Source organism: Priapulus caudatus, unplaced genomic scaffold (genome assembly GCF_000485595.1).
Source record: "Priapulus caudatus unplaced genomic scaffold, Priapulus_caudatus-5.0.1 Scaffold45, whole genome shotgun sequence".
NCBI lineage: Eukaryota > Metazoa > Priapulida > Priapulimorpha > Priapulimorphida > Priapulidae > Priapulus > Priapulus caudatus.
The window spans coordinates 549,771-564,448 of NW_014577106.1; the positions used below are offsets into that span (position 1 = coordinate 549,771).

General features: G+C 44.0%; 1 protein-coding gene across 1 annotated transcript in view; it reads left to right on the plus strand.

Moving 5' to 3' along the window:
* LOC106820764 (zinc finger protein 236-like) overlaps positions 1-14,018 on the plus strand; it is a 14,993-nt gene extending 975 nt beyond the window's left edge. Inside the window, exons 2-8 of the mRNA XM_014825321.1 lie at positions 2,088-2,278; positions 2,586-3,251; positions 4,056-4,147; positions 4,704-4,839; positions 5,207-5,311; positions 5,832-6,053; positions 9,565-14,018. Coding sequence (XP_014680807.1) covers positions 2,146-2,278; positions 2,586-3,251; positions 4,056-4,147; positions 4,704-4,839; positions 5,207-5,311; positions 5,832-6,053; positions 9,565-12,776 — 4,566 coding nt within the window. The 5' untranslated portion in view covers positions 2,088-2,145 and the 3' untranslated portion in view covers positions 12,777-14,018. The remainder of the gene's footprint in view (positions 1-2,087; positions 2,279-2,585; positions 3,252-4,055; positions 4,148-4,703; positions 4,840-5,206; positions 5,312-5,831; positions 6,054-9,564) is intronic.
* Positions 14,019-14,678: the final 660 nt, after the last annotated feature.

Here is a 14,678-nt window from a genome sequence, read left to right on the forward strand (position 1 = left end):
TTATTCCCTGACCAGTACCAGTAATAGTCTTAATATTTGATTTGACCTAACCACTTCACTTAAATACCGTCCAATACACCGCTGCAACACAGCGCGCACTACGCACAGAAATTCCAGAACGCTCAAATCTTTTCACAACACTAGAGCCAAAATACACAACCAAACGCCATGATATCGTCATCTGTGTGTAGCTGAATGGTCACTTGTTCGAAATATACGTCTTGCAACCTGGTACCACATACTTTACCCAGAATGATATGAGAAATCCTGCTCGAATTTGCCGCGAATTTCCCATGAAGCCGCTTCGTAAATGGGAGCAATGGCGGCCATATACATGAGTAATGGCGGCGCATTGCTTTCTGGGAGGAGTTGCATCTGCCTGCCCAACTCCAAGACGAGCCACGCCGGCGCCGCCGCTAAGTGACGTCACACGGGCGACTACCGTGATTGGTCAAAGGATCTAATAGCGCGGTTAGGGATTTCCGGATTGTTGGTCCCATTTACGAAGCGTTCCATGTCTCTCGTTTTGTGGCCTGTATGTTGCTTCTGGTCGCCGCTGTGTAGCGCTGACTCGATACGTTATTACTACAGCGTTACTACATCTAGCGTAAGGGGCGGGTCATCACCATGGCGATAAATAACAAGACGTTTTTGTGGAGTAATGGCTGCGTCTATGACTGGAAATGCGAGAAAAGATAGTAGAATGAAAAGAAATTTCATTGTCAATGAATGACGGAAACACGCGAGGTTTCCCGAAGCTATCGCCAGAACGAGAGACAGTTGCAGTAAACACTGATCTCGAGTCGGTTTTTGGCGAAAATACCAGATTTTCACCGATCATTATCTCAGCATAGAGGCATCGTAGGGATAAGCGGTTTGTTTTACATTAGCAAGGTAGGACAGCTGATCAATAATACCACAAATAATCGTCAAAATAAAATGGGCAAAGTTTATTAATTCGACTAATACTGCAGCATGGTTTCAGCATTTTACCGTTGTACGCTCTCCTTCTTTATACGCTCTTGATATTATATATGTTTAGTAGTGATGTCCCGATGATCGATTATAATCGAAAATCGATCGATTATAGTCTCAAATTCGATAATCGATTATGAAAACGAATAATCGATTATCAAAAATACCAAAACAAAAAAATCGCAACATGGACATGTATTGGTAGCGAAGTAGAAGTGCATCAGTGTGTAGTCCAGAGGACACCTTCATGAATCACTGTTAACATAGGTCCTGTCTGATTGCAGAGCGGTACTACTACTAGTGTACTTATAGACATGGACAAATTGGACAGTGTCTTTGTTTTGGTTTGACACTGTCCCACAGATGTTATCCATAGATGAGATTCTACTCTCCGTATTGTTTGTTACATTGTGTTGGAGAGGATATTCCATTGGCAGGACATTAACTGGCTACACAGCCTACACTATTAGAACCAAACAACTTACTTTCTATAAATAAAGAACAAGTCTTGATCAATGTTTGTTTAACAAACTTTTAATGTTTTTAATAAAGGACATTTAAAACCATTTCTTTTAAAATTGATTAAATACTGTATAGGAACAGACATTGATACACATGCATACAGCAACCTTCACAGAGTTAATACATTCATGATCATAAAACATGATAATATTGAATGCTATGTATAATTGTATATACAAAGTAAGATTAAATTAAATCTATGCTATTATTAACCGATTATCCGATTATAATCGATTATCGATCGGTTAAGGGAAACCAATAATCGATTATGAAATTCCAGCCGATTCCCATCACTAATGTTTAGTATTGGAATCCCCTATGTGTCTGTGGTCATTAGTTATTTTTAGCACAATCGCTACAATATAGCCCCCAGGCTCTGAATTATGATTGTACCATATGTATTGCTTTATGTAGCGTCACAAACTTGTTGCATTGGTAAGTTACGAGGATATTTGCTGCTATGTGCCTTCCTTACATAATATCGACTGACCAGTAAGCTGAACAGTTAGCAGAGATCTGCATCTGGTATCATTATTTTTTCTGTACAATACATTGCTTCACATCTTTGTTACCATTTGTATTTCTATCAGTACCATTGACATCGATTTGAAGCTAGTGATCGGCGATACTCACAAGCGTGACGTGTGTATGATGGAGTCCAATCAAGCATCTTCACTACTTGAGCATAAACTGGATGCCGACACCTTCATCTGTGGATTGTGCAAGGATCAGTTTCATGACTATAACGTGTTCATTGAACACAAACGTCTCCATACTGCAGGTGAGATTAACGTAAAGTTCTGGTTGGTTTGGTTTTGGCTGAAAATTTTCATCACATTGCACAGTGAATTGAACATGTATTGAATTGTAGACACTGTTTGTAAGAGTAGTTTTTTTAATATTTGACCGTTTCTGCTGTGTTGGACTTAGATTAAGAAGTACAATATTATTTTTGTTTACATGAGATTATATTCTAATATCCCGTCTCTAGAGCGTGAATTTTTTTTCTTCAGTTGTCTGAAATGTGTGGTGAAATACTATAGTATGCTTGCCAAGTTCTTATATTGTGTGCTCTTCTTTATTAACAGGAAGTGGAAATAAACTAGGTGTTTCCAAGCAGCTGGTTGTAGAATCACCTAGCATGCATAATACAAGAAAGAGGAAAACAGCACAGTGTCTGACCACTTCAAAACCATCTAAAACACATGTAGATTCAACTGCAGATGAAATGGAGTGCTCTACTAGAAAAGTTAGAAAGCATACATCTGATCTGCTGACTAAAACATCCGATCGAAACACATCAGTCAGTGTGAAAGTAAAGCGTGAACGTTTCGAGGATCATAAAATAGGCAACCAGCCCAATTTCACTGTTTCTGCAAAAAGCGAAACAAGAACTGTTCCCTCAAACCCACAGTGTGTCCACACACTACATACACGCAAGAGCACCCGTCTCATTGCGAGGCAGCACCGTAAAGCCAAGAAAGCATCGTTCGAGCCAGACGTGCACGAGAAGTCGGGTGCAAGGAATGTAGCCACCGCTTGTTCCACAAGAACGGGTGTACACGTTCTAAAACCAGAGAGTGATTTAACACGAGATCAGGTGGATGTCCGCTCACAACCTATTCACGTTAGCGATGACGGAGTGGTACATGAGAAACTAGTTGCTACCGCCATGAAGACCCATCATGGGCTCAGCCGAATTACAACACGGCAAATTACAGCTAAGAAAGCTGTGTCACCTACTGATTCAACACGTAAGTCGCTATGAACTGAAATAAACAGATAAAATATGGACTAAGCACGTTAGCCCCGAACTATTATGGAGCTAATTACAGTCTGTTGCAAAATACACGCACTGCCTCGGACTAAGCACCGACCGCTAATGTACTGTCTATTAACAATTATCTAATCTCGAAAGTCTGTAGTTATTACATTCCTAGTACATGGATTTCCCCGGCTCCAGCGTCCCAGCCAAATGCCAGCAACGGGAGCTTTTAAAGCAGCCAAATGTTAACAGGTGCTGATACTCTAGATAGCTATTTACCATCATCTGCTGCCGCAATGGACCTGTCGAATCATGTCCCAGAAGTCAAGGCTGGGCGCAGGCACACGGCGTCTGGAACAAATTGTCTAGCAGTGTGGAGCCAGGCAACAAGCTGCTGGCGTGCGGCTGCCATGCTAGTGGGGAAATCCACACACTATGAACATAATAATCACATAATAACCACAGACTCTCGAGATTAGAAAATTGTTAATAGGCAGTCTGTTAGCAGTCCGTGCTTAGTCCGAGGCAGTCCGTGTATTTTGCAACCGACTGTAACTAGCTCTATAATAGTCTGTGGCTCTCCACGCGCTTTGCACCATTTACATGTTAGTCCGTGCTTTATCCATTTGTTCAGTTCATAGCGAGTGCACAAGCAAAATTTGACTTTATTCTTCTGTCTGATTTGAATTTGTCAGTTTTGTCGAGAAATGTTGGTTATTGTGGCTCTACATTACGTTATAGTATATGTTTGTAAAAGCTGCCTCAACTTATGGATGCTAATGTGTGATTTCAGGCCAAGGTATCAGTAATGCAAGTACTCAGACAAATTCTTGTGTTGAGAAAACTGAAAATGGTCAGCCCAAATCGCCGTGTTTTCGCAGCCAGGTATTACACATTATTACATGTCATGAGGTATTCAGAGCATGGTTCTCCCTAGGTATTTCAGATCACATGCGAGGCAATCGGGCAACTCAGCCCCAATCGTTTATTGAAGACAACCACGTGTGTTGTAAGTGGCCCCAATATGACGGTAAATTTGATAGTTTGTAAGACGTTTACGTCAGGCTGTGAAAAAACAGCATGGCAGTGTTGGTATTGTTAAAAATAAACAGAGCTGGAAATTAACTCTTGTTACTTTGGCAAGCAAGGCACGTCCGAGGATTTATAGGATGTTGTGAATTAGCTTTAAGTTTGAAGGCAACACTCGTTAAAGGCCTGGGGAGAACTCTGTAGAGGTTATTATGTAAAAGAACAAACTGCCAGATGTTTGGGGATATTGATTAATACTGTAACTAGAGATTTTTTTAACCAATCTACATCATCAAATGCAGACGTTAATTGTATACATCTTGAGGAAAATGATCGAACAACTGCATGAGTGCATCTGACTAATATTTGTTGATGAGTTTTTAGCACATATGAAGACGTTCGTTTCTTACAGATTACGGTGTATATGAAAGCTGGCATTTACACATACCAGTGTGATAAGTGTAAGGAGATCTTTGACACCTACATTATTCTGCGACGTCATCAGCGTAGACCTGTTAAGATAGAAGAGGCTACTGTCCAGGAACTGGGTAAAACTACGGTTCAAATCTGATATCTAGCCAGTCTCGATTTTACATTTTGCTTTTTATCTGTAGTAACGTTTTTTCAGCTATGCATTTTTGCTGCTTGGTCACTATAGCAGTTCATTGGACAGCGTGTGGTGCAAGGATCTTTGCTTTGTACTGTGTAACTGATTCTTGGTGTTATGATTAGCAGTTTTGCATGCTTTGATTATTAGTGAAGTGGTTCGTGTCAAGCATGCATACCATATGACATTATATTATTATGACATTAATATTAAACAAATAAAAGTAACCTAAATAAGTCCGTACGTATATATATGTATATGATGCACGCGTCCGTACTTTAATCTAGTGTCATTGTTTTCTTGTGCAGAATCGATACCTGGTGATATGGTGAAAAGGGATAGCAATAGAAACATCACAGGCAAGAAGGGGCAAATAGTTACGTTTATTCGAGATACAGATAAGCCACGACGAGGTAAGTACGTTATTAGAAACTTGTATTTCACCTGTAAACTGTTGTATTTATTGCTTTGGTAAAAGTATCACGTACTTTGCAAAAATGTACATGAGCACTATGTGGTGTAGGTGATTTAAAGCTCTACCTTTGGCATGTTGAGAGGGCTTCAGTTGTAAGGTGTAATTAATGGTGATAACAACAAAATTGCCTCTAGTCTGCAATAATAGCTGGCCCATATTTTAGCTAACCATAGTCACTAGTAATATAAACATTATATGGTTTCGTGTACAGTGTTCATATTTGATATTAAGGGGTGTCTAACTCTAGCTTTGTATGCATAATGCATAACTAATTGTGACAGTATTTGAACTCATGTGCTTACTCCTTGAGAAAATTTCTTTGAAATTATATTTATTAATTCATTTTAGATAAAATGTATATACATGTATATTGAAAAGTCGTTCGTGAACAGCAACATTGTCAATTCTCAGCTGCAACAGATAGCATTTACATGCAATAATTCTTAGCGTATTTTCAGGTAGGAGGCCGAAGTTTATACCAAACGTCACCATATGTCATGGCAGCAAGACAGCTTTGTGCTTGGCTGATGGAACCTTTCAGTGTCAGCAATGTAAGGTCACTTTGAAGACTTTACAGGAAATGGAAGAGCATTGCAGTATGAGAGCTGTTAAGGATGCTACAGGCAGTACACTGAGCAGCAAGATGGGAAAATCATCTACTGTAGATACTGGAGCAGGAGGTAGGTAATGTTGAGATTGGGTGGATGCAAGTAAAACTCATAGATGAGTGAAACCAAGCTGATCAAATGAGAGATGCAAAAATCTACAAATTATTAGTGTAGTAGAAGCAAATGTGGTGCAAACAACACTTGCCAGGCGTGAATAAAAACAATAACTTGTCTCTTTATTCACGCCTGCTTTTATTACATAAGAAACCTAACAATGGAAACGATTTTGAATATAGGGTAAAGTCTTGTTAACCAGTTTGCATGTCTGTTGTCATTTGTGGCAATGATAATATATCTATAATGTATGTCTACAATATATCTGTAATTAAATATTTTGTTTTAATAAAAGATTAGATAAATTAGAGAGTCATTATTAAATTGTACAGATTATAGACACTACAAGTAACGTTCTCGCTTCTCACAATGTGCTGTAACAAAATCTATGTAAGTTATGATACCTCTTACCTCTTTTCCGTAGGTTTGTGCTATTGCTAGCTATAAACAGGCTATTTCTAACCATGTATTTACGTGTCAGCAAGTATTTTTGGCATTTGATAAGAGAGAAATTCGAACAAAGCAGCCATTTCTATTTTTGTGCTCTATATGCAGTCTCTTGTATTTCACGTGCAGATGCAGTAAGGCGTAACAAAAAAAATTGTTTGTTTCCGGTTACCCGACCGACCCTACCAAATAGTTGCCGACCCTAAACATTTTTGAACACTTTTAAAAATGAAAATCAACAAATGCATCGATTGGACCTTTAATATAAATTTAAGATGAATTTATTACGAAGCATAACACTGCACATTGCGGCATACAGCCAATTAACTCACCTCTATAAAAGTAGGAAATGTACGAACATCGCGCGATGTCTGCCTGCCAGCTTGCCTGATAGCCGCTTGCTACAGTTTTTGCGTATTAAAAGGTCACGCACGTTACCTACAGTGCGCACATGCTATGCAGCATTGATCTCTACTATACTAACTAGTACTACGTAAACTAGTTACGTTACTAATAACTACTCTACGTATAGTTAGTAGAGATCAGTGCTATGCAGGCGTGTTGGCGGCGGCGTGTTGGCGTGTTGGCGCGTTAGAACAGTGGGCCTTGAAAACAGAGAGAGAGCGGGCCTTAACAACAGGCGTGATGAGCGAATGTTCGGCGTCACTCGCGTTTGAACGAACTGCCGGCGACGTCGGCCGGTGCGCGCGCGGCGAGCTCAGGAACTGTCTTGCAGCCTAAGTCATACTTGAATTATACGCCGTGGCGTTGACTTTTGTGGGCAGTGTTAAATTAGTAGCCGTTCACTGGGTTTGTCTAATTTCAGGCCGTACAAGGAGATAATTTCATATTTATCACGGTGGTTTTGTGTTATACATTCAGCATGGTAACTCGTGTTGTGACGTCACTGTCCCTGTGAAGAAGATGGTGGAGGGAAGAGAGAGGAGAAGGTGATGGAGAGGTGAGGGAAGGCTGGTGGGAAGGAGGAAGGGAGAAGGGAGAAGGTGGTGAGAAGAGGAGAGGAGAAGCGGTGGAGAGGAGGAAGGGGAGAGGAGAAGGTGGTGGAGAAGAGGAGGGGAAGCTGGTGGAGAAAGAGAGGGGAGCCGCTGGTGGATGGAGGAGGGGAGAAGAGAGAATGTGGTGGAGGGAGGGAGGAAGAACTAGTGGAGAAGAGAGGGGAGAAACTGGTGGAGGAGAAAGGGGAGAAGGGAAGGGTGGTGGAGGAGGAGGAGGGGAGAAGTGGTGGCAGAAGGAGGAGGGGAAGCTGGTGGGGATGAAGAAGGGAGAAGGGAGAAGCTGGTGGGAGGAGTAGGGTGGTGGAGAAGGGGTGTGGAGGTGGTGGAGAAGGGCACTCCTGTCACCTTCTCCACAATCTCCTTCTCACCACTCACAGCTTCTCTCTCCTCTCCACAGCTTATCCTCCTCCACCTTCTCTTTTACCGCTACTCCTTCCCCAGCTTATCGCTCTTCTCCGCGATTCCTTGATTGGTTTAAACCACGTGACAAATACTGCAACTTAATTACTGTACGGTGATATAGACAACCCGTTCACTTCGATGCGAGCAGAACAAACATGCTTCCGCGCACATGCATGGCTTACTTTGATATGCGGATCACATCCACGAGAGAGGAGATGGCACAGTCCTACTCTAACGGCTAAATGAGGTGTTTGAGGAAGAGGGAGGTGGCTCAAGAATCGAGTTATTACATGCTTACGAAGACAAGCCTGGATGGCGTCTCGACGCATTTAACTGTACTACTCTTTGTGCGGCTTGCTGTAAAGAAGGCGAAAGGCATAGTGTATGCCGCTTCGGAAAAGAATAAAATAAAGTTGACAAGACATTGAACGAACTATCACCAATGTAATGACAGTACATATAAAGTGGAATGTCAGAACGAACAGTTCCGGGAATGACTTTTTATATCGGTGCGATAATGTTTGGCTACTTCGGGGTTAATGGTGGATGAAAGTGACATCATAAACTGTCTTTGTGCAAAATGTATTTTTCATTGTTCAGTTATACGTTTGTATTAATAATATTGAATGGTAACTGCTGACTGACATTTTATTGCTAGAACCAGAATGAACATAGACTTTACTAGATATTTACTGTCGACTGTGGAATGGGGGTCTATAGTATGGTTTATTGTTGATTCGACATGTTTCAGGAAATGTTTTCAGCAATTATTCAGAACTTTGAGAACATTTCAGTGTTGAGTACACTTGAATTCCTCAGCAGTTTTTCACTGTCAGATATTCAAGTGATTGAGAATTGTTATGAAAATTTGTGGAAGGTAATCTCGAACCCACGCAGAAAATATAATCTGAATTTAAACAGTACAAATCGGCAACAAAAAAAAAACAATGCATACATATTTCTAAATAACTTTTATATTTGTATCTAAAAAATCTACATAGGATTAAACTCGAATAATAGTGTAAAACATTCAAGACAAATGACACTAACTAATGGTACGGGGACAGTTCACAGCGTACCTAACGTCAACGACACAACCACACAACACGCGTCAGTGTAGCGAAGGATACTTGCCGGAGTAAAGGTAGCGAACGGGTACCAGCCTACACTACAACATGCGGCAATTGCACTGAAGTAAGACAAAATGAGTCCTAAAATTTTTCAGCAAAATAAAATTTTTTACCTGCCTGCCTACCCTAGTTTGAAAAATCATGTAATAGGAAACAAACAATTTTTTATGTTAGGCCTAATGCAAGTACTGTATGTAGTTTGCCAACTTTCAAAAATAACTGCTTTCCTAATTGTCTGGCTATGACGTGTATATGCTGAGGTAAATAATAGTTAAGAAGTGCACTGTCCATGTTAATACACTTGCAACATATAACTAGTTGGGTCAAATGTGTTAATATAATTGTTTAATTTACAAACCTCAGAGTTTGTTTTCGTATCGAAGGGTATCAGGCTACCACAACGTAAAACAGTCGTAGGTCCTGGTTGGGCTAGAATCATAGCATCATCAAAATAATTAATTTTCTGCATTTCAGGCGATCAGGTTGGCAGCAAAGGCACGCTGCAGGCACCACATGAAACACATGATGCTGGTAACAGCACGGATGGCACATTACAGAGACCACATGAAACACCTGATGCTGGTAACAGCAAGGATGGCACATTGCAGGGATCACATGAAACACCTGATGCTGGTAACAGCAAGGATGGCACATTGCAGGGATCACATGAAACACCTGATGCTGGTAACAGCAAGGATGGCACATTGCAGGGATCACATGAAACACCTGATGCTGGTAACAGCACGGATGGTGCATTGCAGGCACCGCCTGAAATAAATCATGTTAATCAATCGACGAATGAACACGATACTAACGCCGACAGCTCAGGAAGCGAAAGCCCAAATTTCTCGGTCGACTCCGACTGCATCGAGGTCATACCAGTCTTCGACACCCAGGAGGAAGAGGACGAGTTTCAGGACTACTGCAACAGCGTTGATCTGTCGGTGGTCGACGGCCTGTTCGTGAGAGAACTAGTGGAGCAGACCGGCGAAACAGCGGCAACGCGGCGCAGCCGCCCGCGGGACCTCGTGCTCTACCGCTGCAGCGTCTGCAGCAAGTTTCTCAGCTGTCGTAAGAAGGCACGCGAGCACTGCGTGCACCACGCTGACCTCTCTCCGTTCGTCTGCCCGCGTTGCGGCGATCAGTTCAAGCTGAAGTCGAACCTGACGGTGCACATGCGCTACCACACAGGCAACATGTTCAAATGCAGCGCCTGCCCAGCAGAATTCGCGCGCAAGGACATCCTGCGCAATCACCTCACGTCGATGCACGTCGCCGACGGGCTCGACTGTCGGCTCTGCGGGCGTGTAATGAGATCGCTGCCCACACTGCGCAATCACGTCAAAATCAAGCACCCAGGCGCAGCCGGCCGGCAGTACATAGCATCGCTGCGCAAGAACGAGCGCAGTAGTCCCTTCGTGCTGCACCAGTGCCAGTTCTGCAGCCGCTACTTCAAGAAGGCGAGTGAGCTCGACAAGCATCTCGTGCAACACGACGCGAACATGAGGTACCGCTTCGCGTGCAAACTTTGTGACAACGTCTCAACAGACGCCGCGTCACTGCGCAAGCACTGTAGGATGCACAGCCTCGTATACGCTTGCGCCGAGTGCGACGGCAAGTGCGTGAGCACACTCGCGCTCATGGAACATTTGACACAACATTCCCGTGACAAAGAGCGGGTGGAATCCTTGTTTCGCGAGAGCATTAACTGCAGTTTCTACCTTCCGGACAGGTACATCGTCAATGAAGATATGAAAACCACGGCCGTAACTGACATTATTAATCAGCTCGACATAGAATCCAATTGGCTTGATGATTTTCTTAAGCATGGTGCCACTAGTCCTAATGTGCCACCCAGTCCTGGTACTATTCTAATAGAACAAGCTTGTGAAAAAGCGTCATCAACCCCTCCCAGATTGTCAACGGCATTACAGTCGCTAGACAATGGACAGGCAGACGTTGGGAACGTCCATGGTTCGGGATCTGTTACAGAGCTAAAGGCTGCTATGAATGCTGAAAATGAAAATGTGGATGATGACGATGTCGCGACCAATGTCGGATACAAGGCGTGCAGTAACGACTGGCTCTCGCAATATAGAAAGCTTAATGCTGGGCTGCTGCTGCTGATCAGAGACTTGTACGGGCCTCTGGAATGTGAATTTTGCGGTATTCTGTTCTGCGATGAGCCGCATTTCCACATTCACGTGCAACGTCACGAGAAGTCTTCCTTGAAGTGCCATTTTCCCGAGTGTAAATTCGTAACCCCGAGCAAGATGAGCTTGAAATTACACGTCGAGTCGGCACACGTCAAGAAGTCGTTCTCCTGCGTAAAGTGTGACCACGAGGCGAAGGGCCGCGTGGCGCTGTGGCGTCACTGCAAGGCCACGCACGTCAACGCCATGTGCTGCCACATATGCAAGCAGCAGTTTGCAGACCACGAGTTGCTGAAGAGCCACTTCGAGGAGGAGCACGTGGACAACGACAGGAGGTTTACGAGCCGCGTCGTCGGCCGGCACCACGTGTGCGAGACGTGCGGCAAGGTGTTCACGCGAACGAACGACCTGAAGCGTCACGAGTTCTGGCACAAGGGCGTGAAGCCGATCAAGTGCACGAAGGCGAATTGCCACTTCTCGTGCCGCAGCAAGTCGCACCTCAGCGAACACGTGCGCGTCAAGCACGCGAATACGACGCACCTCTGCCACCTGTGCGGCGTCAAGTACAAGAGCCAGCGCTGCCTCGCCGCGCACGTGAGCGTGCACGAGACGGGCGCCGCGTACGCGTGCGCGCACTGCGCCTACACGGGCGCCACCGAGGAGCGGCTCAAGCAGCATCTGGAGACGCACAAGCTGCGCGTCTTCCGCTGCCGGCTGTGCGCCTACGTCGTCACGACGAAGGTGAGCATCACGAAGCACTACAAGGAAGTGCACCCGGGCGCCGAGCGCGACCCGGAGGTTGTGCCCGTCGAGTCGATCGAGGAGAAGAGGATCTACAAGCGCGGCGCGGCGACGGTCTCCCCGCCGCTGCGCCGGAGACCCCCGCGCGACGAAGAGGAGGAGTGCGAGGAGCTGCAGGAGGAAGCCGGCTCGGTCGAGGGCCGGGAGGAAGGGGAGCTGTTGTGCGGCGAGCTGCAGCTGCTGAACAAGCTGACGAGCGGCGCGGGGCTGATGCCCGGTCAGGTGCTGCACTGCCAGTACGACGCCGACGGCAGCATCCAACTGATCGTCGCCGACGGCGCGCTGGAGGAAGACGGACGCTACGTGGTCGCCGAGCAGCAGCAGCAGGAGGAGGAGGAGGAGACTCATGGCAACGGGATGCAGGACGTGTTTGATGCTCAGCACATCATCACCGTCAAGGAGGAGCCGGCTCCGCTCGACGAACCCATGATAATCGTCTTCGATGGGTCGTCGGAAAATCAGGAGCAGCTGCTGCAGCAGGTGGTTGACGGGCGCTTGTCGCTTATCGGGGAGGACCAGCTGGCGTGTCTCGAAGCACAGGTACCTACGGCCGGTAGCCACGAGACGATAGTCACCTACGTAGATCAGTCCGCAGAGTGCATTTTCGAGAGCGCCGAAATTTCGGCGGACGAGCAGAGTTCGATCGATAGAACGCAGACCGCAGTACAAGTTCTAGAGCAATTGATGTCTCTAACGCCTAGTGCTGCTGCCTCATCACAAATTTCTAAATGAAGAGCGTAGTGACAGTGGTTACATTTTACGTGTAAGGATGCGCAATGGTTCTTGCATTTTCTCGTATTAATGCAAGGTCTTGTTGACATTTAACGTGTCAATGTTGTTTGTAGTAAGGGTTTGTATGTAACATTGCGGTAAGATAATACGAGCTAGTGATCAGTATGTAGATTCGTATTCAGATTTTATTCATTTTAACGTTTGCGAGCTCCGTAGATATACGTAAAATGTAGATTGAGAGGTTGCTCGATAGTTTGTTGGACAGACTAACAGTAAATGTAAGTATTTTCTCGCTTGTTACCACTTCCGAGACGATTGCCTTGAGCTCTCAAGCCATGCGGCCGTGTGAATATCTAATACAGATAGTCTACTGGTAATTCTAGTTAGGGAAGCTCACAGGTCTATACATAATTACATGAGTGAATAAAAACAAACTGATTTTTTATTAACTCCTGATAATTTATAAATGACGGCTTCTAAACTCGTGATACTAAACGTACACTTGCCAGTGAGAGTTTTCCAAAGGAATGCATGGGTCTTGTCTTCAAAAACCTAACCTCTCGAAATGAAATAAATGTAATATACATGAAAATGTAACCAGTTGTCAACAAGTCAGGATGGTCAGCAGCCAGTTAGAAAGCATCTTGCCTTCACAAGAAACACGCAGACCTGCAGTGTATATGAAATATGCGTGTTCTTGCAATCGCGTCCAAAGTACTCTAGGTACAGTGGTACTAATTCTTATTTTGAGCTCCCTTTACTGCGTTATCTCATATAATAATCACTATATTATAATGCCTATGCTTGTACTGGGGTGTGAGAGGATTGGTGATAACCTACTTCTTTTAGCTGAAATATTTTCTATAGGAACTCGTATCTAATCACATAATGATATTCAATGGGAATAAATAATTCATGTCACGGAATTTTGCGGTAAAACGGTTTTTTTTCGGAAGCTAATACTTCTGTGAATCAAGGTGTACTCACTTGAAATTTACACGTGACAACGTGAAATTTACGAACGCGTGCGCGCGAGTACGTGCGTGCGTGCGTGCACATGTTTATTTTTGTGTAAGATGTCTTGCACGTGCTTTAGATTTCTCTAGAAGGTATACATGGCTCATTTGCATATACTTTGCATCCTGTGAAGTGGTTTATCTAGTAGTTTATACTAGTGAGCCACATTAAAGTTATGGAAATATTTTCAGGTTTTTGAGCAAATAAATATGCTTACAATAAGGATGAAAGTAGTTTTGCTAGTTTCCGGCTGCAATGCTTTATCAGACACTTTCAGCATAGTTGGCAAGTTATGATTGCTAGTTTACACGAGGTACATCTTGAGCGAGAGCCGTGATGTCGCAGCTATGTGTCGGCTAGTACGCCAACGGTTGGCGCAGCAGAGGGCACTGCCGTCGCGACTTCTGATCACGGATCTGTATAATTATATAATAACATAATAAATTATTGTTAGATAACATATATATACATGGTTATTATCAAGAGCTAATAATACGGTATTATTATAAGGTATTATTACCTCTTGTTATTATACACGGCTCAGTTCTCCTGACGCTGTCAGCACAACCAGAGCCGTAGCTGGAATTTATATCTCTGCATGAGCACAAGCAGCTGTAGCAAGTGGAGTTGTGGGTGTCCAACGAAAACAGAATGTAACATAAGAACGTCGATGGACATATCAAATTATTTTTAAGTTTAAGATCGTGCCCCAGAAACGTGTAAACATTAATATAAGATGGTGCAGCCAGGTAGCCAAAGACGAGCATACACCCGCAGCCACGTGCACTCGCGAGAGACAGTCGACCCCCCCCCCGGAACGGTCACAACACACCGCACCCGCGTTTCTGTTACAACCGATTCACATTGACGTAATTAAATTACTGT